This window comes from Culex quinquefasciatus, chromosome 2 (assembly GCF_015732765.1).
Source record: "Culex quinquefasciatus strain JHB chromosome 2, VPISU_Cqui_1.0_pri_paternal, whole genome shotgun sequence".
Taxonomy (NCBI): Eukaryota; Metazoa; Arthropoda; class Insecta; order Diptera; family Culicidae; genus Culex; species Culex quinquefasciatus.
In genome coordinates this window covers 74268325-74290736 of record NC_051862.1, presented here as the reverse complement: position 1 = coordinate 74290736, position 22412 = coordinate 74268325, and the positions used below count along the sequence as shown (strand labels likewise).

General features: G+C 36.9%; 2 protein-coding genes across 3 annotated transcripts in view; one reads left to right on the top strand and one right to left on the bottom strand.

Annotated features, from left to right (window-relative positions):
- The window catches only part of LOC6045065 (glutamate--cysteine ligase regulatory subunit), a 41336-nt gene extending 38411 nt beyond the window's left edge, over positions 1–2925 (bottom strand). The window contains exon 1 of the mRNA XM_038252328.1: positions 2200–2925. Within this exon, the coding sequence (XP_038108256.1) occupies positions 2200–2310 (111 nt within the window). The 5' untranslated portion in view covers positions 2311–2925. The remainder of the gene's footprint in view (positions 1–2199) is intronic.
- The window catches only part of LOC6045066, a 68638-nt gene extending 46442 nt beyond the window's left edge, over positions 1–22196 (top strand). The window contains exons 1-3 of one of the 2 annotated variants that reach the window (XM_038252326.1): positions 12053–12429; positions 20519–21566; positions 21634–22196. In XM_038252326.1, the coding sequence (XP_038108254.1) occupies positions 12349–12429; positions 20519–21566; positions 21634–22025 (1521 nt within the window). In that variant the 5' untranslated portion in view covers positions 12053–12348 and the 3' untranslated portion in view covers positions 22026–22196. Of the gene's footprint in view, positions 1–12052; positions 12430–20518; positions 21567–21633 lie in introns of those variants that run through there. The other variant, XM_038252327.1, reaches the window with a different exon arrangement.
- The last annotated feature ends 216 nt before the right edge of the window (positions 22197–22412 follow it).

Genomic DNA, 22412 nt, shown 5'->3' with positions numbered 1-22412 from the left:
TTATTGAGTATGCAGTACCTGTTTGGGAGTGTTGCGCTAGAACTCATAAATTGAAGCTCCAGCGTGTCCAGAACAAGGTACTCAAAATGGTTTTGAATGTTCCTGGCTGGACAAGATCAAGTGAGGTTCATGAATTAGCAGAAGTAAAAATGTTGGATCAGAAGATTCAAGAAAAATGTTTGAAATTCAGGGAAAAATGTGCTATATCTGAATACCCCTTGATTGAAGGATTGGTTTAGTTTATGGTAAGATTAAGTTAGTTTTAGGTTAGGTTATGTTTTCTTAAATTTTTTTTTTCCTCATTGTACTTAGTGTTACAAAAATAATAAATCATATACTTTTAAAGTTAAGAAAATGAACAGTGTTTAAATCACGAAAAGCAAACTAAAGCTGAAGAGCCACAGCTGACCACTTTAGTAAACCAAATGTAATTATTATAAGAAAGATTCAATAAAGTATATTTAATTCAAAAAAAAAAAAATCTTAAATGATTATCATATACAGCCCAGACTCGATTATCCGAAATCAATTTAAAATGTACTCCCTCGCGTTTAGAATCATTTAGTTTGGTTTTATTTGAAAATCTTCTGAATTTTTGAATTTTTGATGTACAGTGCCACAGAAATGTTTTTTTTTTTCGCTAAAATTTTTGTTTGCGTCAAATTTAACATTTTGTTTAAACTAATGATTGCAATACAACTGAACTAGTAAAAATACATTTTAAAACACATTTTTCATTCAGATTTTGAGAGCATTGCTTGTTATTTAATATTTTATTTTTTTAATATTTTCTTCAAAATACAGATTTTTTTATATTTTAGTACATAGCAAAAAATCCGACGGTAAAATCGCATACAAAAGCATGCACATCACCTTCGTCAAAATAAACACTTAATATTACACACTGCATGTACATTTTTTGCAAAAACAAAAAAAAAAGTAGCAACCGACGGGAATCAAACCCAGCAACAACAGTGAGAACTAGCGCCTTAGCCCACTCGGCCGTCAGACCGATGAAACGTTGTAAGGATAAACGCATATATCAGCTTGACATTTCGGTCAAGTAGGTTTCCCATACTGATGGGCTACATATTATAGGGTGTAAAATTACATAAAATTGCATAAAATAATGCAATATTTATTTTACACCCAGGCCTTTTACACGCAGCTGGATTACTACTTTTTTAGCTGTCTAGCTTTTTTGCCAAAGTTGTATGAACAAACCATAATGCAAAATATCTTTTTTTGCCATAGAAAAAGTACACATAAAGTATCCAAATCCAGAAATACAAAAAAAATAAAAAAAAGCCTCATTCTTGAGAGAATTTTTGCCGATTTGGAAGATTGAGGCGACAAATATTTTGAAACATACACAGCAAAAAATCCGATGGTAAAATCGCATGCAAAAGCATGCACATCACCTTTGTTAGAAAAAGCATGTAATGTTGTATGAGAAAACGTGTACACAAAAAGCATGTATTTTTGCTGTGTACTTGCATCGGACTTATTTCAGTTATATTGTTTACAATACTTTCGCGAATCATAAAATATGTTATTATCACAAGTTCCTAAGACACTTTCAGACAATCTAAACTTCAAATGATCGAGGCTTCGGATAATCGAGCCTGGACTGTATTCTTCAAAATTAAAAGACAAAAAAGGTAAAATCTCCTTAGCTCCGTTAAACAACTTTCAAAAAACCCCTAATTTATATGAAAGAGTTAATAATTTGGGTCATTGCTGCTTAAATATTTAAATGTTTTGATGAAAATAACATTCGACTTATTTCTTTACCGATGAACATAGTCTCGACACTAACTGGAAGCACTGTTCATCACAACCGACCCACCAACAACAACACCACCACACAGCGCTGTAATACCAAACCCTGCCATAACTAGCGCCCATGGCCACCACCCAGCGTTTTAGATTAGACACATCGCATCGCCCAGCGGTGAACCTGCCAAAATAGCAATAAATTTCCCCGCCATCGAATCCGGTTCGATACAGTCGGTCTCTCATAGCAGAAAATGTATATATGCCGGTGTATTTTCACTAAATTTCACTGCAGCGCCGCCGCCGGCTGCCGAAATCCCTTCCGAACCACAACCAGTTGGAATTGCTCAATTTTTTTTACTCGCTGCCTTCGCAGAGTAAAAGGGATCTATTTTTACGCGGAGTAGTAGCGGGCACTCTTACCTCATCCGTCGGCTTCTGGCCAGCCTTCTTCCGGAGGTCACTCACGTTCAGCACGTTTCCGGTGCTGACAATGACGGAGCCAGCGTTTTCTTTGAGAAGGTGGGACAGCATTGCTGCGAGCTCCAGTAGTTCCGTGGGTTATCGATTGAGCAAGTCACACCGTAATTCTATACGAGCCGATTTCACTCTTGCACAGCCTTCGTAACCTTGAAAGATAAGGTTGGTCGTGGCTTGAACTGATGCGTTGTCACTGGCTTTCTATCTCTTCTGTGTAGAGTTCACTTAGCACACTACTAACTCACTGTTTGCGGGAAGAATTATCACTGACCGGAGATTCCCGTAGTATACAGTCCAGCTGATACCGTCACGGATAGTGCACTGAGTACGGCTGGATACTGACTGCAGCGATAGCGATACAACAGAGTACGGACTCTATGTAGATAGATATATCTATTTATATAAGCTGTATAGTACAACTGTGTGTGCAGTGTGGAATGACCGAACGCGAAACAAACCGGTTCACTGAACAGCAGCGTCTTAAATACTAAACCACCGTGGAACGTCCGACCACTAGACAACCTGGGGAGTAGAGTTACTAGTACACAACCAGAGCGAAATTCTCTCCGTGAAGAGAATCCGGGACAGCGTCGTATATTAGACAAGATTTTTATCAGCGCTATAGTAAACACACTCAAGACGAGGCAGTCTGCTGCGCTGTTGAAGTTGTACGTTCTTCACTCGCACTTCTAGATTCAAGAGTGGCAATATTTACATGGCAAATACAAGCAAACCCGGGCGAATACACTTCAAGTCCAGCGAACGTGCCGTGGTAGATGTAAGGTCGTCACACATTGGAACTTGAGTGATAACAAGCGACGAGGGGTGCCACGATTGTAAGGTTCAAAAACACAAATTTTGGATTCTAAGAATAAACTCAAAATTTCACCACTTCATTAAATTCATAACCTTTTGTAAGCATTCCACGTGCTATCCCCTCGTTTTCCAACACTCGCTACTTGAACCAACACACACGTGCGCGCCGCCCCGAATGATTCACAAAACGTGGTTCAAAAGCAGGGATGTGTGTCCAGCTGACAAAGTGTGCGTTGCATTCGGGGTTTGTTATGAATGAACCGTAGACATTGTTGCTGCGCGCGACACATTGACTAGTTGACTGACTGACAGTGAGAGAAACATGGCCTGCCGCGAAAGGGTGTTTTCGCGGGTTTGAAATGACCGGTATGATAGTTGTGCGCCTCATCGTTCCTCGGTCCTAACCTGGTCGCAGCACCTAAAAGGACCTAATAAAAATAAGTTATGAAAAAAAATAGTTGTGCACCTCCACCTCCCTCGAAAATACATTGATTGATTGCAAGTACACTGAATCCCCGATGGTTTGACACCAACTGTTGTCAAACGACTCAAACACTTTTTAGTTTGACACACTCTTTACACAGAGCTCACCCTTACTACCAAACGTTTTGTTTGATAGTATGTGTGAGTCCCGTGTAAAAAGTGACAGTTCGTCACTTTTTAGTTTGACTTTGTCAAACCAGCGGGGTACAAACTAAAAAAGTGTCAAACGAAAAAGTGACCAAACACCGGGGGTAGGTACAAGCACAGATACGATTATCTTTTGATCCTTTTTCTCTCCCGCTACAGCCCAGACTCGATTATCTAATGTTTCGATTATCCGAAGTTCGATTATCTGAAGGTTTGTATGGGACTTCGGATAATCCAATAATGACAAAAAAAAAGTGTTTTATTTTATTTTTTTACTGTCTTGCTTTAAACATCAAATTCGAGTTCTGTGAACTTATTTTAGTTAAATTTGAATGGTATGTTTTCAAACGCATTTTTTACATATTCATTTCTCGGATTAGTTTTCAAAAAGCCGTAAGAGCCATTGGTAAACAAAGTCCTTTTTGCATCGGTATTCGACCTTCTTACGAAAAACCAATATCAAAAATGCTTAAGATTGTTCATCTACACGTCCTTCAAGTGCCCCAAACAAAAAATAAATGAAATTTTGTTTAATTTTGGAGAAAAACGAAAATTAGTATCAGAGGTCACGGTGGCTTTTACGGCTTTTTGAAAACTCACCCGAGATTTATCGTTATCGTCTGCCGATCCCTAAGTTGCTATGGGGCGCGGATTCGATTCCCGCCTTATCCTCATGGCCTTCTATCGGCTGGGGAAGTAAAACGTCGGTCCATTTGCGTAAAAAAGGTTTTGGGTGACTCACCACACATAACCTTCAGACGCCTAGAAATGAGCAGAAACTTGCAACAGAGCCCACAAAAGGTCTTTAAAGTGGATTGTTTGCTTTCTTTATCGTTATTTTGGCCGCCATCTTGGACCTACAAATTGTCAATCACTTTAGAGTAGTTTTTTATGGTTTGGAGATCATAGCTTGACAAACAAAAAAAAGACAGCGAAAAAAATATGTTTGTCGTGATTCGATTATCCAATTTTTTTTATTTTTTTTTTTTCAAAAGACCTTCGGATAATCGAGTCAGAACTAAATTTGAAAAAATTTTTTTTCCTTATTCGAATTCAAAAGCACTCTGACCTCCAAATAAATCGCTGTCAGATGTTCAAAAAGCAAAAAAACATCCTTGCAATCTTCAAAGCACAGAAAACATTCCAAATATTCAAAAATAACATTGAAAATTCGTCCTAAATCATTAAACAACTTTTAATTTAGAATGTTCGATTAGAAAATATTATTAAGGCGCCATCCATAAAGTACGTACGCTCTTAGGGGGGGGAGGATTACCGTAGGTGTGATTTTTGCGTGACATACTTTATGGATGATGCCTAAAGTATTATGATGAGCATGTGCCATGCTAGTCATTTTGACGTTGTACGATAGACGTAAACGTTAGTCTTACTCGAAGGTACTGGTTTGCCGAAAAATTCACGCCGCAGGCCTGAGAACAACGTCACGCAGAAAAATGTTTTGTAGAATCAGCCTGTAATCAACAAAAAAAAATGCGTTGAAACAAACCATGATTTTCTCAATTCCACAAAAGTCTTTTGTTGTTTTGAAAAAGCTGCTTTGACGTTTAGCGTTGATTCAATAAAAATCTTGATTTTCAAATCAACAAAACGTTTTGATGATTTAAATATGCCTTATTTTTATGCGTGGTGTAAAATTTCAAACGCTTATTGGGAGCGTTCTTTTATAACGTAACGCATTTTTTTTTATTTGAGACTTTCAATATTTGATTTGGATGAATTCTTGTCCATTTATTCTCCATGTCAAAAAAAGTCATTAATTTGATCTAAAATATGAAAAAAGGAAAATTATAATGTTTAGATCTTTTAAATAGTTAAGCTTGGTTTTAAAATTATAAAATTATTGTTACTGAATCAGAAAGTTTAAAAAAGTTTCATATTTTGCCCTCTACTGCCAAAATTGTTTTTTCGAAAAAATATATTTCCCGTGTATATGAGGTCATTTTGAGCATATTTTGTCCTACGAAATACTTTACGTCTCTTGTTTTATGTTTTTCTTGTTTAATTTTTAGTATTTTAAATTGCATTTTTTGCAATTCCGTCGTGAAACTACCTACTTTTCCTGTCATTCTTGAACGACGAAATAGCCTACTTTTTTGTACCAAAAATAACAGAATCGAATAGCAACACTTTTCAAAATAAATGCTGAAAAGTTCTACTTTTCAGCACTCAAATGGGTGCTGAAAAGTTTAACTTTTCAGCACTTGTTTCGAAAAGTAACACTTTTCAACATTTTTTTTATTCAAACGATTTATTGACAAAATACATGAAAATTTGACATAAAATTTCACTCAATGGGTGTTTTTCGGAATTGCAAAAAATGTTGTATGGAACTCGTTGCAAAACTTGATTTTTCCAGCACTCTTCGTATTTATCCAACTCGGCGAACCTCGTTGGATAAATGTACGACTCGTGCTGAAAAAATCCTCTTTTTGCAACTTGTTGCATAAACTACTATTTCTTGCTTATTTTTTGTTTGTTTTTCGTGCTATTTGGCCTTTTCTACCACCTCTTATCATTACATTATGCCTATCTAATTTTTTTCATGTTTTTACAGTCACATTATCAATTTTTGCTTGTTTTTCACATTTTCTGCTACACGGAGAGACCGGCCGGGGCAAATCTAAGAAAATCTTGGTTAATTTAACTAAAAGTATGGGTTAATTTTTTACACAGCTTTTTTTCAACAATTGATTGTTGATTTTGTTAACCCGAAATTGCTGACCACCGATAATTAAAATTAACTAAAAAATACTTGGAATTGCCATTTTTGTTGGTTAAATGGCCGAAAAAAATTCTAGCAGTCGACTGCTAGAATATTTTTTTCAGAAAATTAACTAAAAATTTCTTGTTTTCAGCTGAAATATTGTGGAATATTCTGTTGAAGACTGGCTGGGAAATGTTTTTCAACTTTTTTTCAACAATTTTTTTTCGTTGTATCAACCGAAATATTTTTGCATGCAGCAAATTATTAGTATTTTTATAACAAAACATTTCTTAATTAGACATAATTTATGTAAGTGTTGATATATATTTTCTTTAATTATCTAACGATATAGGCTGGGCCGAATTTCTAGCTATATTTTAACTATTGTCTTACTAGAATTCAGAAAAATATTCGTACATGTAGTCAATAACTAGCAGTTGTTAGCGATATTTTTATTGAATTTGCAGTAAATTTTGTAATAATGCCTCACAAATTAATGCTGTGTTTTTATTTTTTTATTTTCGCATTTAATCTGCCTAAAAATTTAACGTTTTGTACTAATTTGTTTTTTTTTTTGCATGAAGTTGTTAAGTTACTGTTAAAAGCATCAAAACAAAACTTTTTTTTAACTGTTGTTATAAAACATGTAAAGTTTGATTAATGTTTTAAAAAATTACGTTGCATTAAACTAAAAATAATGAAAAGCATATTACAAATTTTGTTAAACATATTTAAAAAAGATGTTTAATTTAACATGAATTCCTGAAAAATAGAAATCGAGCAAAATTTTCACCAAGTTTTAAGCTTATATTTTTATTATGTTGTATAAAATTAAGTGTTGTATCCACTTACCATCACTGTGAAATCATCCGATAAGTCATCATCATCTACAATGGTCTCAGGTTTAGTTATTTTTCTTGTGGTTGGAAACAGAATTTTCACTAAAGTGAACCTTTTGCTGCAAATAGACATGTGAAATGTATTAGTAATTTAATACAATTCAATTCAATTAGTATTTATTAGTAAATAATCAATTTACAATTTCGTGTTTCTTATAACCTAATAGAGTTTTGGAGTTCTTTTCATCTATGATTTGAACTATAATTCATTTTGATGTAATTGGATATTCTAACAATGGATTTGACATTAATTTAATACAAAATTCTTAATTTCGGCTATAAACTGAAAAAAGGAACGTAAATAAATGAAATTATATTGATGAAAGAAGAAATATCAATAATGCTACTTACCAAAGTTGCATTAATTTAACAATTACTTTTGGCAACAAACTTTCATTGCATTTGATTCAATTTATTCAACGTACTTTGATTCCTGAAAAAAATATTTTGAGTTTTACTTACCAGTTTATTGAGCAGTCGTATATGCAACAAAACTTTCAAGATAATAATTATCTTCTTTTATATATTTTATATATTTTTATTTTTTTTATATTTTACTTCATCTCTATTTTTATGTTGTTTATGTTGCTTACACATGGCATTTCTATGTATTTAATAATTGATGATTCTGGAAAAAAAATAATGGTTCATAAGCACGAAGCTTTTTAATGATTCAGTTTTCTAATAAGAATCACATTAGATAAATTATTGTGCAAAAATAAACCCATACTTACTTGGATTAACCAACATTTTGTTAAATTTGCCCGAGCTGCTCTATCCGTGAAGAGTCGGCCCGCATTTCCCTTCTATTGCCCTCTCGTTCCATCAAACATTCTTCTAACATGTTCAACTCACTCGCATTGGAGGTCCTCATGGCAAATCGTCCTCTTGCTCTTCATAGTTTATCAAAGAAATCATCAACAAACCTACTCACCAATTCCACCTCCCCAGTTGCAACACTTTGATGTGCCACTTCAACATTAGCTAAATAGTGTAAGTTTCACCTTTCACATCCTCTCACTTCATAATTAACAACACAAACTCAACAAATCGACCGCTCTCGTTCGAATCCTGACTTCAAATGACAGACGTAAACAAACCCAAGTTCATCTTTTAAATATTCAACCAAATGTAAATTATATTCAACCAACAAAATTTTTGATTTTCCTAAAACCAAAGCTAACAGTCGAGCACGTTCATTCGAGTTCGGGAAATCTGTTAGCTTTTTGCCTCTAGCATTTTCAACAAACAGGTTATTAAATTAATACTAAATTTTAGTTATTCTAACGGAATATTGGCAGTAACAAGTACGTTTTTGTTAAAATTAACGAAAGTAAAATCAACAATTTTAATTGTTAAAATTTCTGGGCACGGTCTCTCCGTGTATAGAAGATGGTTAACATTGAAAATCGAATCAATAGTTTCGGAAATATTGTCAGTTGAAAATTATGTTCTAATTAGGCCAACTAGGTGACACCACGTGACAATTAGTGAAATTCTTTTTCGTCAATTTTAAATCTCAGAAACTAATTGCCCGATTTTCAATGTTCCATAGAGAAACTTATATTTCTCAGCTTATAAAAATATTTTTTCAGATATGTTTTTTCTCAAGAAATATTTTTTAAACTCCAATAAAAACAAATTTATAAAATCATACCTTCAAGAACCCATAACATGTAAATGGTACATTTTATCACAAAAATGGTTAAGTGCTTTTCAATTGCAAATTTAACTTTGCTATTAAAAATATTTTTAATAATTATTTGATCAGATCATCGATACTTTCCAAATACAATACGTGTTCAGTAACTGGGCTGAGAACGTAGCCCAGTCACCGAATGCTGGGCTGATTCAGCTCGGCTGAACAAAAAATAACGAGGAGAATACCGATAATAAAAGTTAGTCAAATATATTTACAATGCTTCCTTTCATATTTCTGTAATTTTGACTTGAAATTAAATAAAAGCTTGAAAGTTTTTTTTTATTTATTGAACATGATTTTTGCATCCAATAACCCCTCGGTCATTTCGGTTTACTTTAGTTTTTTGACGTTTGTCTACTTTTGCCTTCCTCACTGAGGTAAGGCTATAATCCTGCTCTAAAAATGAACTTTTTATTAAAAGCTCGAAGACCCACCTTCATGTGTACATATCGACTCAGAATCGAAAACTGAACAAATGTCTGTGTGTGTGTGTGTGTGTGTGTGTGTGTGTGTGTGTATGTGTGTGTGTGTGTGTGTGTGTGTGTGTGTGTGTGTGTGTGTGTGTGTGTGTGTATGTGTGTGTGTGTGTATGTATGTATGTGTTCAAAATCTTGCCAAGTTTTCTCAGCACTGGCTGAACCGATTTTGATCGAACCAGTTGCATTCGACTTGGTTTAGGGTCCCATACATCGCTATTGAATTGTTTGAAGTTTCGATAAGTAGTTCAAAAGTTATGTATAAAAATGTGTTTTCAAATATATCCGGATCTCAATTATATGCATGTAAACGATGTCCGGAACCATCATCCGACCCATCGTTGGTTAGGTAATTAAGAGACCTTTCCAACGAGTCCACATAATTGAAAATCTGGCAACCCTGTCTCGAGTTATGACCACTTAAGTGATATTTATGTACTTTTTTGAAGCCGGATCTCACTTAAATGCATGTAAACGATGTCCGGAACCATCATCCGACCCATCGTTGGTTAGATAATCGAGAAACCTTTCCAACGAGTCCACAACATTGAAGATCTGGCAACCCTGTCTCGAGTTATGACCACTTAAGTGATATTTATGTACTTTTTTGAAGCCGGATCTCACTTAAATGCATGTAAACGATGTCCGGAACCATCATCCGACCCATCGTTGGTTAGATAATCGAGAAACCTTTCCAACGAGTCCACAACATTGAAGATCTGGCAACCCTGTCTCGAGTTATGACCACTTAAGTGATATTTATGTACTTTTTTGAAGCCGGATCTCACTTAAATGCATGTAAACGATGTCCGGAACCATCATCCGACCCATCGTTGGTTAGATAATCGAGAAACCTTTCCAACGAGTCCACAACATTGAAGATCTGGCAACCCTGTCTCGAGTTATGACCACTTAAGTGATATTTATGTACTTTTTTGAAGCCGGATCTCACTTAAATGTATGTAAACGATGTCCGGAACCATCATCCGACTCATCGTTGGTTAGATAATCGAAAGACCTTTGCAACGAGTCCACAACATTGAAGATCTGGCAACCCTGTCTCGAGTTATGACCACTTAAGTGATATTTATGTACTTTTTTGAAGCTGGATCTCACTTAAATGTATGTAAACGATGTCCGGAACCATCATCCGACCCATCATTGGTTAGGTAATCAAGAGACCTTTCCAACGAGTTCACATAATTGAAAAACTGGTAACCCTGTCTCGAGTTAAGACCACTTAAGTGATATTTATGTACTTTTTTGAAGCCAGATCTCACTTAAATGTATGTAAACGATGTCCGGAACCATCATCCGACCTATCGTTGGTTAGGTAATCAAGAGACCTTTCCAACGAGTCCTCAACATCGAAGATCTGGCAACCCTGTCTTGAGTTATGACCACTTAAGTGATATTTATGTACTTTTTTGAAGCCGGATCTCACTTAAATGTATGTAAACGATGTCCGGAACCATCATCCGACCCATCGTTGGTTAGGTAATCAAGAGACCTTTCCAACGAGTCCATATTATTGAAAATCTGGCAACCCTGTCTCAAGTTATGACAACTTAAGTTATATCTGTGTACTTATTTTTCTGGACCTAAAAAATAGCTGAAATATGTGTCCAAACCACTCATATTACCCATTGTTGGTAAAAAGTGAGGAAGGCATCAACCACATAGGTGGATTAAGTTAGTTTTTAACTATGCTACGGCCCAGTTATCGAGCGCCCAGTTTAAAAGCAGCCCAGTTATCGACAACTACTGTACACTATTTTTTTCAAAAAATCATATCTCCTAATTCAGATTTTGTACCCTCCCTCAATTCCACTATAAATAATAAAAAGCTAAATTAAAAAAAAATGGGATTTTTTGCAGGGTACATACCTTTTTTTCTGAAAAGTCCTAATCATAACCAAAAAAATTGGTGAAGACGTCGATCAGAAAATCCCTTCTCAAGATACAGAATTTCATACATTCACATACCCTTTTGGTATGACCAGCTCTCAAAATTGTATGGAGACTTGTATGGAAAAACGAATGATTTAAAAGTCATATATGTAGGGAGTAAATGGACAATGTTTTTATTTAATATAGGCCGTTGCAAATATTTTTCAAAGCTTTTGTCACCCCCATTATTTTTTCGAGCAACTTAAAAATTTCAATCGATTGAAAACAGAATCGCAAATATTTTTAAAGCTGGCCAATAAAGATAATTCAGATATCGCAGGGTTCCAAATAGGTAATGTCTGTTATCAGGCCATCAGACTTTCCGTTCTAATTACATTTTCAATAAGCAACCAGGCGTTTTCTTCTCAAAAATAATTACGATGAATGTTCTTGAACACTAGAAGGTTGAACTTGCGCTTTGTACAAATTCGAGTGCGAAACTGCATGCAACATGAAGCTACCACAAATCCCAAAACGGAAGACAATAGATTCCATCGCGTACCAATACCATCGAAGTAGGTCTTGGTAAAGTGGCCATCCATACCACACGATCGTGTCCAGCAAACTCAGACAGAGAGAGACATTTGGCACCGATCAGTCGTTGTCCAGTCCGGTCAGTGCACATTTCGCGACATCGTCGATCGTCGGCAGACCGCACCGGGTGGCGTCATCCCTAATAAATTTCGTTCGTTTGTCCCGCTACGTCCAATTAGCACAAACACTCGCACGAATTTGGCTCCGACAAATTCCTAGTCTGGAACGTCGGCGGTGCGTTTATCTAAAGTTAAATATTAGTTCTAACTAGTGGCGTGGCACGGGGCAGAATCGGCTGGAATCGACCCAGTCTTCAAGGTGTAGAACCCAAGTGTGGTGTGGTGTGGAGGAACAGCGACAATGGCGGCGGCCCCCGAAGAGTGCACCGAGTGGTTGCTGGAACAAAAGTGTCGAGCTGGACTCGCCGCGGCAACCGACAAAGTAAGTGCGCGAATTTTGGCCGGTGAGGATGGACAGCACCACGTTGCCACCGCCGGTTCCGAGTTCTCCGGGTGGTGTCGGCAGGAAGAAAAAAAGACCGTTTAGGTTGGAAGTAGGTTGTGGGTGTGTTAGATCTGTTTTACTGATTATAGCAGTACAGGGGCAGATCTCCGGTGCTGATTTAGTGATTACAGTTGGTGGTGATGAGTAAACTTAAACAGTGATAGCAAGATTGTAGGGTACTCCTATGGACTGTATTACTAAAAGCATTCCTAACGGACAATAAACATTGTTTATTGTTTTAGTTAAAACACCATGCGACTCCATTGACCTAATCGGATGGAGACGCTGTATACTTTATACGCAATCTGAACCCATTCCGAATGTCCTTCCACAAGATCTAGGGCATTTTTTAAATGTACTAGATTCTAGAAGCTATGAGATTCCCTGTGTCTAATAGGAACTTTTTAAATAAAACGACCTCGACCGCTTGTCGATTTGCGTGAAACATTGTCCTAAGATGATTTTTGTTCCTGATCACGAATCCAAGCTCCATTTTTCGATACACATCTCGTGACGGAGGGCCCTTCCATTTTTGAACATTCCAAAAATACGTGTTTTTCAATAATTTGCAGCCCGAAATAGTAATGATTTGGAAAGTTGTCAAAGGGACTTTAATGTAAAATAGGACGGCCGAATTGATGGCGTACTTAGAATTTCGAAAAAAAACGTGTTCTTCATTGAAAAAAAACTAACTTAATCCACCTATGTGGTTGGAGCCTTCCTCACTCATTACCAACAATGGCTGATTTGATGGGGTTGTACACAAATTTCATCTATTTTTTAGATCCGGAATAAAAAAGTACATAAATATCACTTAAGTGACCATATCTCGAGACAGGGTTGCCAGATCTTCAATGTTTTGGACTCGTTGGAAAGGTCTTTTGATAACCTAACCAACGATGGGTCGGATGGTGGAGCCGGACATAGTTTACATACATTTAAGTGAGATCCGGCTACAAAAAAATACATAAATATCACTTAAGTGACCATATCTCGAGACAGGGTTGCCAGATCTTCAATGTTTTGGACTAGTTGGAAAGGTCTTTTGATAACCTATCCAACGATGGGTCGGATGATGGATCCGGACATAGTTAACATACATTTAAGTGAGATCCGGCTTCCAAAAAGTACATAAATATCACTTAAATGGCCATATCTCGAGACAGGGTTGCCAGATCTTCAATATTTTGGACTCGTTGGAAAGGTCTTTTGATAACCTATCCAACGATGGGTCGGATGGTGGATTCGGACATAGTTTACATACATTTAAGTGAGATCCGGCTTCCAAAAAGTACATAAATATCACTTAAAAGGCCATATCTCAAGACAGGGTTGCCAGATCTTCAATGTTTTGGACTCGTTAGAAAGGTCTTTTGATAACCTATCCAACGATGGGTCGGATGGTGGATCCGGACATAGTTTACATACATTTAAGTGAGATCCGGCTACAAAAAAGTACATAAATATCACTTAAATGGCCATATCTCGAGACAGGGTTGCCAGATCTTCAATGTTTTGGACTCGTTGGAAAGGTCTTTTGATAACCTAACCAACGATGGGTCGGATGATGGACCCGGACATAGTTTACATACAGTTAAGTGAGATCCAAATATATGTGAAAACACATTTTTATACATAACTTTTGAACTACTTATCGAAACTTCAATCTGTATAAAACTCGATCTACTGGACCCTAAACCAAGTCGAATGCAACAGGTTCGGGTCAAATCGGTTTAGCCAGTGCTGAGAAACATGAGCTAGTTTGTTGGTCACATACATACATACACACACACATACACACACACATACACACACACATACACACACACACATACACACACATACACACAGACATTTGTTCAGTTTTTAATTCTGAGTCGATATGTATACATGAAGGTGGGTCTACGACGTTTTTATACAAAGTTCATTTTTAGAGCAGGATTATAGCCTTACCTCAGTGAGGAAGGCAAAATACAGAAGTAGTTTCAAAAATTTTACCTTTTTTTGTTACAAGTAGCAATACAGTCATCCCACATATTCGGAACACCCACAAATTCGGAACACTTTTGTGGTAATTTGTCAATAGGATGCAAAACGCAACTTTTCTGTCGTCCCTCCTATTTTTAGGACCTTTATTTGGACATTCTCTTGCTATTTCACTAGTAAAAATAGTACTTTTTGAACAAAAAACCTCATTTCAAGACTATTTTATCCAGGGCAGCAAAACACTGCCTCCAAATTGCCTGTTTTATTTAATTTTCCATAAAATTACATGTGCTAACAAAATTGTTCAAGTGTACAACGAAAAATGGTAGAATTTTCGTAGCATTTTTGTCAGTAAGGAATACGTTTTTCATATCGGGTGTACAATTTTACATTAAAGTCCCTTTGACATCAAATTTCCAAATCATCATCATTTCATGCTTCAAATTATTGAAAAACAGGTCTTTTTTCTATTGTTTAAAGATGGAAGAGGTCGTACCGCCTCTCCGTCAGGAGACGTCGAGAAAAATTTGGGTTAAGTAATAAAAGAACGCTCCCCACGGTGTACTTTTCGGAGAACATAAAAAATCGGCAAGTTTGATAATTGGCACCATGAAATAAGGGCTCTTTCCTGACCTTTTGTGGGATCCGGCGAAATATTTTGTCGAGGGGTCTAGAACGACTTTTTTCCAGATTTTGTTTCGATTTTATAGGATTTTTCTTCAGAAAATTCGAAGAAAATTTATGGGATAATGTTCATATCTAGGCTTAGTGATTTTTCACGCTCAAAAATTTCAAATTTCACGGGACCTTAATTTCAAAACACAAAATTTCTTGAAACGTGAGAAATTTTATGATAACTCTGAAAATCTTATGTTTAAATTACAGAAACTACTTTGTATGCTTCATAATTTATTATTTTAATAAACATTAAACAATTTTAATAAATTTGAACGTGACACAAAAAAAAAATCTCCTGATTTTCAAAAAAGATTACACCTGGTTTATGGATGGGCTCTATATATATTTTGCAACAAAATGTAGGGCATGCGTATTCTCATTTATTGAATTGCTTTTTTTTAATATCCGACTAATAAAGCTAAAAATGTTTTCCCGGATTTGCTTCATTTTATTGAATTTCATATCAAAGCAAGATTTAACAATCTTGTCCAGTTAAAATGAGTGAAATTATTTGAAATTTTTGTCACGTTTAGCACATTAAAAATAATTTTCAAGGTTTTCATCTCCCTATTCAAAATTTTTAAATAAAAAATAGTATATTTGTAATGAAATCGAAAATTTTATGCAAAATGAAAATAAAAACAAATTGTATTTTTTAACTTTTACTGGAATCATCTACCAAATAATCCAATATCGTTAAAATTAAACAGGACTCAGAAAATTTTTAAATATATTTATATTTTTATTATTTTTTTTATTTCAAAGATAAAAAAAATACCTCCTAATCTAATCTAATCTAATCTAACCCTAGCGCAGCCAGTCTTTCGAGGGCATCCTGGAGAATGCCTTAGGTTGATTGACGCCTAGCATCTTCTTGTCATTATCAACATTAGCAGTGCGCCATTGCATTAGAATGCATTGAAACATACGTCGAAGCGGCCAGGCCAACTGCGTAAAGTTTACCGCAAAGATGATTCGTTGAATTGGATTGAGTATTATCACGAATGTTCAAACAACAATGCAGTTCTGAATCTACAGGGGAGGAAGAAACGTGGGGATCCCCCGCTCACGTTCTTGTTTGTTTAGGTAGTTAAACGTTGGGAGCCACCATGCTAAGAAGTTTTGGTGCTCCGGGACCCTCTGGGATGGGACATTGTATTTCCACAATGTCAATTGTATTGACATTGTATTTTGTCAATGTCACTGGTTATAGCGGCAAAACTCGCGCTCTTATTTCAAAGATATAAAACACCTTTCATTTTAATTTGTTTTAATTTGAGTGAAACAAAGCTGAATTCTTTTGATTTTTCATAAAAACTTTACCTTTCAAATAAAATAGCAGTAATTTTTTTTTTATTACATCGAATGACAATATTACTAAACTTAGTTAGATTCTTAAAAAAAACTGAAAAATCTGAACAATTCTTCAAATGGTTCATATCAAGTTTTTAATTGTGAACTTATAAAATACACTTAAACAGTCTGTATGGATAAAATATTAATTATGTTATTATTTAGAAGAAAAAAAATGATTTTGAAAAATTGATAAACTTCACGAATTTTACGCCGTCGACGAAATCGTCAAAAATCACTAACCCTATGTTAGTTATTGAACAAGGATATTACTGCCGCTTCAATCTAGTCCGTCCCATATGTATTTTTGTCAAAAATGAGATAAACTTAACAAAAGTCTTGTTTTTACATGTTATTTTAGCATATTGAATGAACAAGTAATGTTTGTTCTAAAAATTCCAAAATAAATATGACTTTCGTGCTGTCCCATATGCAAAATAAAGGCAAGTCAGTTTCTCATATAGAAATGTCTCGCAAATCGTTTGAGTGGATGCAGAATTGTTTAAATTTTACAGAGTATGTCTTTATGAATTCGTAAAGCATAAAAATATCATTATCTGTTCATTTCTGATGAAATATTTGAATATTTAAAACGAAATAATCCAAACCTTTTTTGCTTTTTTTTCTTCTTTTAGGGAAAACCACGAATAGAAAAAATAAAATGCATACCGTTATGGCTAATGTCTACACCATACAATTAGTTCTATATTGTTTTGAATTAATAGGCTTGATCCTGGTTCTGGAAAAGATTCCACCTCCGAAAAGCGGATTTTTTTGAAATTAATTCCTACGGTTAAGCAGTTGAGATTTGCATCAATATGTCATTTGCCTCTGTATTTCTTAAATTTCTGGTGTCGTTGCTGGTCATATTTTTGTATCTTGGAATCCTATAAAAATCTGAAGTAAACAAATTTGTATCATTTGGTGACCATTAATTACTTGGAAAACTACCAAAACAAACCTGGAAATGACAGTTGAATCCGGATGAATCTCTGGTGTAAATGTTCAAGCCTACCTTGATACCATGACTGACCTGCCTTTATTTATAGACAAATAAAGTCAAGTCGGCCTCTTGTTGAAAATTTCACAAATTTACCATCAAATTGTTAATTTTTTAAATCAAATTTATGATAGTGGTGTTTTTTAGACTGATATCAAAATAACTGTATAAAAAATTATATAGAAAATGTTGATTTAGAATGAGAAAAATGGTGAAACTTTTTTTGGGCTTCTCACAGCGTTATCTCAGCACTCTCTTTTTACATATGGGATGGACACGATTAGAGCGGCAGATTAACTCGCTTAATTCTACAGCATTTCATAAGATTATTTTCATTCCTATTTGAGTTTGATAAATCATTTGGAGAAAAATCGTTGAAGTTTAACACAAACATTTCGCGGGATTTCGCGGAAAAAAGCCAAATTTCACGGATTTCACGTTGTCTGCGAATTCGTGAAATTTCACTAACCCTAATTTTATCGTTTTTTTTTTTTTTTTTTGGGAGGGTGATCCAGCCGCACATCGTTGATGTCGAAACCTCTAAACTGGGCCCTCGTCCTGTCACGTCCGTCAGTAGTCTTGTCGTACATTACAACTAGAACCAGATCTGCCAATGAATTAGTACACTTCGACCAAATAAACACTGACGCTGTATGGATCTGACTCTAGAATAAATGCACAGTTGTGTGTTATTCATAAGTCCAAAATGTTCAATTATTCATATAAGTCCAAATATTCATTTGCGGATAACTACCTAACTTGAATTGAATACAAGATTTAAAGCAACCTATCCGAAAGCTACTCTTATCTCAAATCCCCGACATTTTAATTATTAACAAAAAAACGTTTCTTTTAAAACCTGTCTGGCTTCTTTAAAAAAAAAACAAAAAAATAACAGTTGATATTTTACAAGTCGTGAATTGAAAAAGAGACGACCATTTGTTCGTCAGAATTCCAGTAGATCCTCGATTCGCAACAATGGTCGATACAATCATAATCCGACAACCGTTAGTTCAACAGATCAACGAATTTAGTCCGATATCATTTCACTATTGATTGATCGAGACTCTATGGAAATTTTGACAAATCAGAATGGTCTTTATGCTACTTGAATGAAAATCACCGATTCTGATAGAATTACTAAATTCACTGTTACTAATTTTGTCCCTAAATAACTAAAGGCAAAGTATAAAAAGTTGATATTTATAGTTAAAATCCTAAATTCTACAAACAATATTTTTTTAAACCCGCATCCTAACCTGACACCCGCATTAAGATAGGGAAAAATCACATATGTAGCGGTTCATTGTACAAATGTGATATTTCCACTATCAGAGAACCTCCTTGTCTCGATGACAGCTTACCGGCCATCGATTAAGCCCTGAGACTACGCCAAAGTGGGTTCTCGCAGCATGAAGTGGTGTCCATGTGTAAAAATGGAAGCTTCAGCAATATACTGAAAACTTCGATTTTAATTCCACATAGAATCAAATCATACTCTTTGCCAAACAAGCATCAAACCTATGATACTCATTATGACAAAGCCCAGGGCACTAACCCTAATTTTATCGTTTAAAACCTAAGGTTCCCAACATTATTTTTTTTAATCCTCTGCCATATAACACCATGTTATTTTAAAAGATTTTCGAATGAATCGCATTGTAGAGAAAAAGTGTCTTAACAATTTTTCGAGACGAGATATGTCTTATCATGCCTTCCGTCGGACGTGGAAGTAAATGTTAGAGGTTAGGTCGTTAGCTCAGGTGTAGGAGTTGTCTCCCTGGATCCTGCCTCGGTAGATTCGCTGGTAGGAAGTTGGACTAACAATCCAAAGTACATCAGTTCAAATCCCGGGGAAGGAAGGATGGAAGCTAAGGTGTAAAAAGAGGTTGCCTCAACAATCAAGCCTTCGGACACCTAGTTTCACGAAGAGATTTCACCTTCGAGAACGCCAAAGCAATGCTGTAGAGCGAATAATTAGTTTTTTTTTTTGAGTCGATTTTATGTTATATACAGGTTATGAAGATTGCCTTTAATAGTAGTTTATGCAACAAGTTGCAAAAAGAAGATTTTTTCAGCACGAGTCGTACATTTATCCAACGAGGTTCACCGAGTTGGATAAATACGAAGAGTGCTGAAAAAATCAAGTTTTGCAACGAGTTCCATACAACATTTTTTGCAATTCCAAAAAACACACACTGAGTGAAATTTTATGTCAAATTTTCATGTATTTTGTCAATAAATCGTTTAAATCAAAAAAATGTTGAAAAGTGTTACTTTTCGAAACAAGTGCTGAAAAGTTCAACTTTTCAGCACCCATTGGAGTGCTGAAAAGTAGAACTTTTCAGCATTTATTTTGAAAAGTTTTGCTATTCGATTCTGTTATTTTTGGTACAGAAAAGTAGGCTATTTTGTCGTTCAAGAATGACAGGAAAAGTAAGTAGTTTCACGACGGAATTGCAAAAAAAATATTTTAGTAGGCCTACTTAAAACTAAAAATTTTACTATTGATGCATAAAAAAATTGCTATATGCTAACAAATGCAATAGTTTTTAGCGCTTCGATCTTGACTTCTTTGCATATTTATTAAAGAAAAGTTCAATTTAATGTGGCATGAGCTGTTTTACAACATAGCCATTTCTGTTGCCAATAGATTTATAAAACAACCCCAATAAATTTAAACTTTATCTGTACATTTTGTGTAAACTTCAGATAAAGTTTTTCCCATATGATTATTAGGCAAGTAAATATCAGGGAGAAATTTTTCGCATCACGATAGTCAAATATAAGTTGCATGCATCAACGCCCCCGCAATATCGCATTCTTCAAGCGTATGACACCACATTGCCAAATAAACTGGCCAAAGCCATTGACATTCCATTTCTAGCTAACAAATTAACGACGACGACGATGACGAGCACGATTGCTGGAACAGGTCCACCACGTTAACAGTACTTCTAATTTGCTTTTCTCTCTATATCTTTCCGGTCCGGTCCAAAATATGCACAGCCCCTGAAGATTGACGTAATCGATTTGACGCTACTGCTGAAGAGTATGGGCCTGAAGCTGGAGTTCCTGAACTTTGAGCAGGAGAAATCCAACGCGGACACATTTACGGTGGAGATCAAGTGCAACCGATCCGGCGTGCGTGCCAAGCTGGCGTACGATCTGATCGAGTGCACCTGTCCGGAGAAGGACGAAAAGGAAGCCTCGTTTTGGGAGGTTCAGGGAACGGGGCCGAAAGCGTTCTCCAAGGGGCGGAATGACACCTCGTCGAACCTGCTGCCGGAGGTGTCGGAGAACTGCTCGATGGTGTCCAAGGCGATGCTTACGAACCTACTGGATTTCTACAAAAGCAGTATGAAGAGCGTTGAACGCGGCGAAGACGTGCTGAACTCACCGTTGAGGGTCGCAACACCGAGGATCTGCGTAACGAGCCCGACGGGACAGGGTTCGCCGCCGGACGGTGCTCACTTTGCTGACCGTAACGCTTGGAACCGTTCCACGGACTTTGACAGCAAGATGGATCCGGCGCTCAGCCCGATGAAGCCCAAATCGGCCGAGGGATCTGTTCCAAGTTCGTCCGGGGCGTCCAGTCAACACGACGATACCAAGTCAAACAATTCCTCCGAGGGGATGGAGATAAACAACGCCACGCGAGAGCTGTACAATACCGATTCCAACGAAAAGGTGGCGATTATGCCGACCCCGGAAAAGCCAACCGGGTTGCCCGACGACAGCTCGTTCGCCAACAGCGAAGCCATGCAAGCCATCATCACGTCTAGTCCGAACGAGAAGATCTTCGAGTCTCTCATGCGGGCGAACCAAAACGATGAACGGGACGCCAACGTAATCCACTGCCTGCAGCAGGCTCGCCACCAAATCGATGCCGCGTTGCTCGTCATGAAGCTGAACAATCCCCACGGTCCGGACGTGACGCAAACCTCAACCATCACCACGACGCCACAAACGGTGATCCGCAAAGCAACAGCGCTCCCAAAGTTCCCCGATCGAACTGCTTCTCTCGGTGGCATCAATCGGCGGATGTCACTGCCAGGTGAGCCTTAACCTCTTGAAGATTGCCACCTAACATTCCTAACCACCTTCTTCTTCTCACATTCCAGGCCCCCTGGGACGTACCCCCACCGGCGACCAGTCCAAGTCCACGACCATCCTCGGCAGCGGTGGCAGTCTGCTCAAGAAAAAGGTCTCCCAACTGGTGACCACTTCGTCCAAGGTTATCGCCAACCGCGGTGACACCCCCCGGCCAAACCCAGCCCAGCTCAAGGCCGTATCGGCGCTCCGCAAAACCAACTCGGCCTCGTCGGTCCTTGGAGCAGCAGCACCGAAAGTGACGGTCTCCGCTCCCGCCAAACCGGCGCCTGTGAAGAAGACTGCCGTTAAGGCGTTGGTGGGAAGTGTGCGGCCACCCGCGGTAGGAGTGAAACCGGCGGCCGGTGCTAAGGCCGCTGGGGGTGGTGGTGGCACTACGGGAGCCGGAGGTGGCAAGAAGTGAACCGCAACGCAATTGTATAACTTCGCGGTGGCCATACTAGCGACTGTACTCGTGATTACGTATTTATTGGTTGTATCTAACATTTTGTCCTCTTTGATTTCCGAGACTGTTCCGTAGGACTAAGGATGTTTGAATAAAGTTATTTCTTTTATGTTTCATTAGTATCCTATACGTCGAATCGTTTAACATCCGTAAAAGAAAAGATCCATATCCCCTCCGAATGTTGTAGTAAGTAGTTTTAAATAATTATAATACACTATAATAATAAATACAAAAAGCGGGCTTCTTTAAAATTCCTTAACTCAAGAATGTTTTTGGCGCCTCCCATAGAGGGTTAGTTATTCGGTGCCTTACGAGCAGCAATGCTATATGGAGGACTTGAATAAC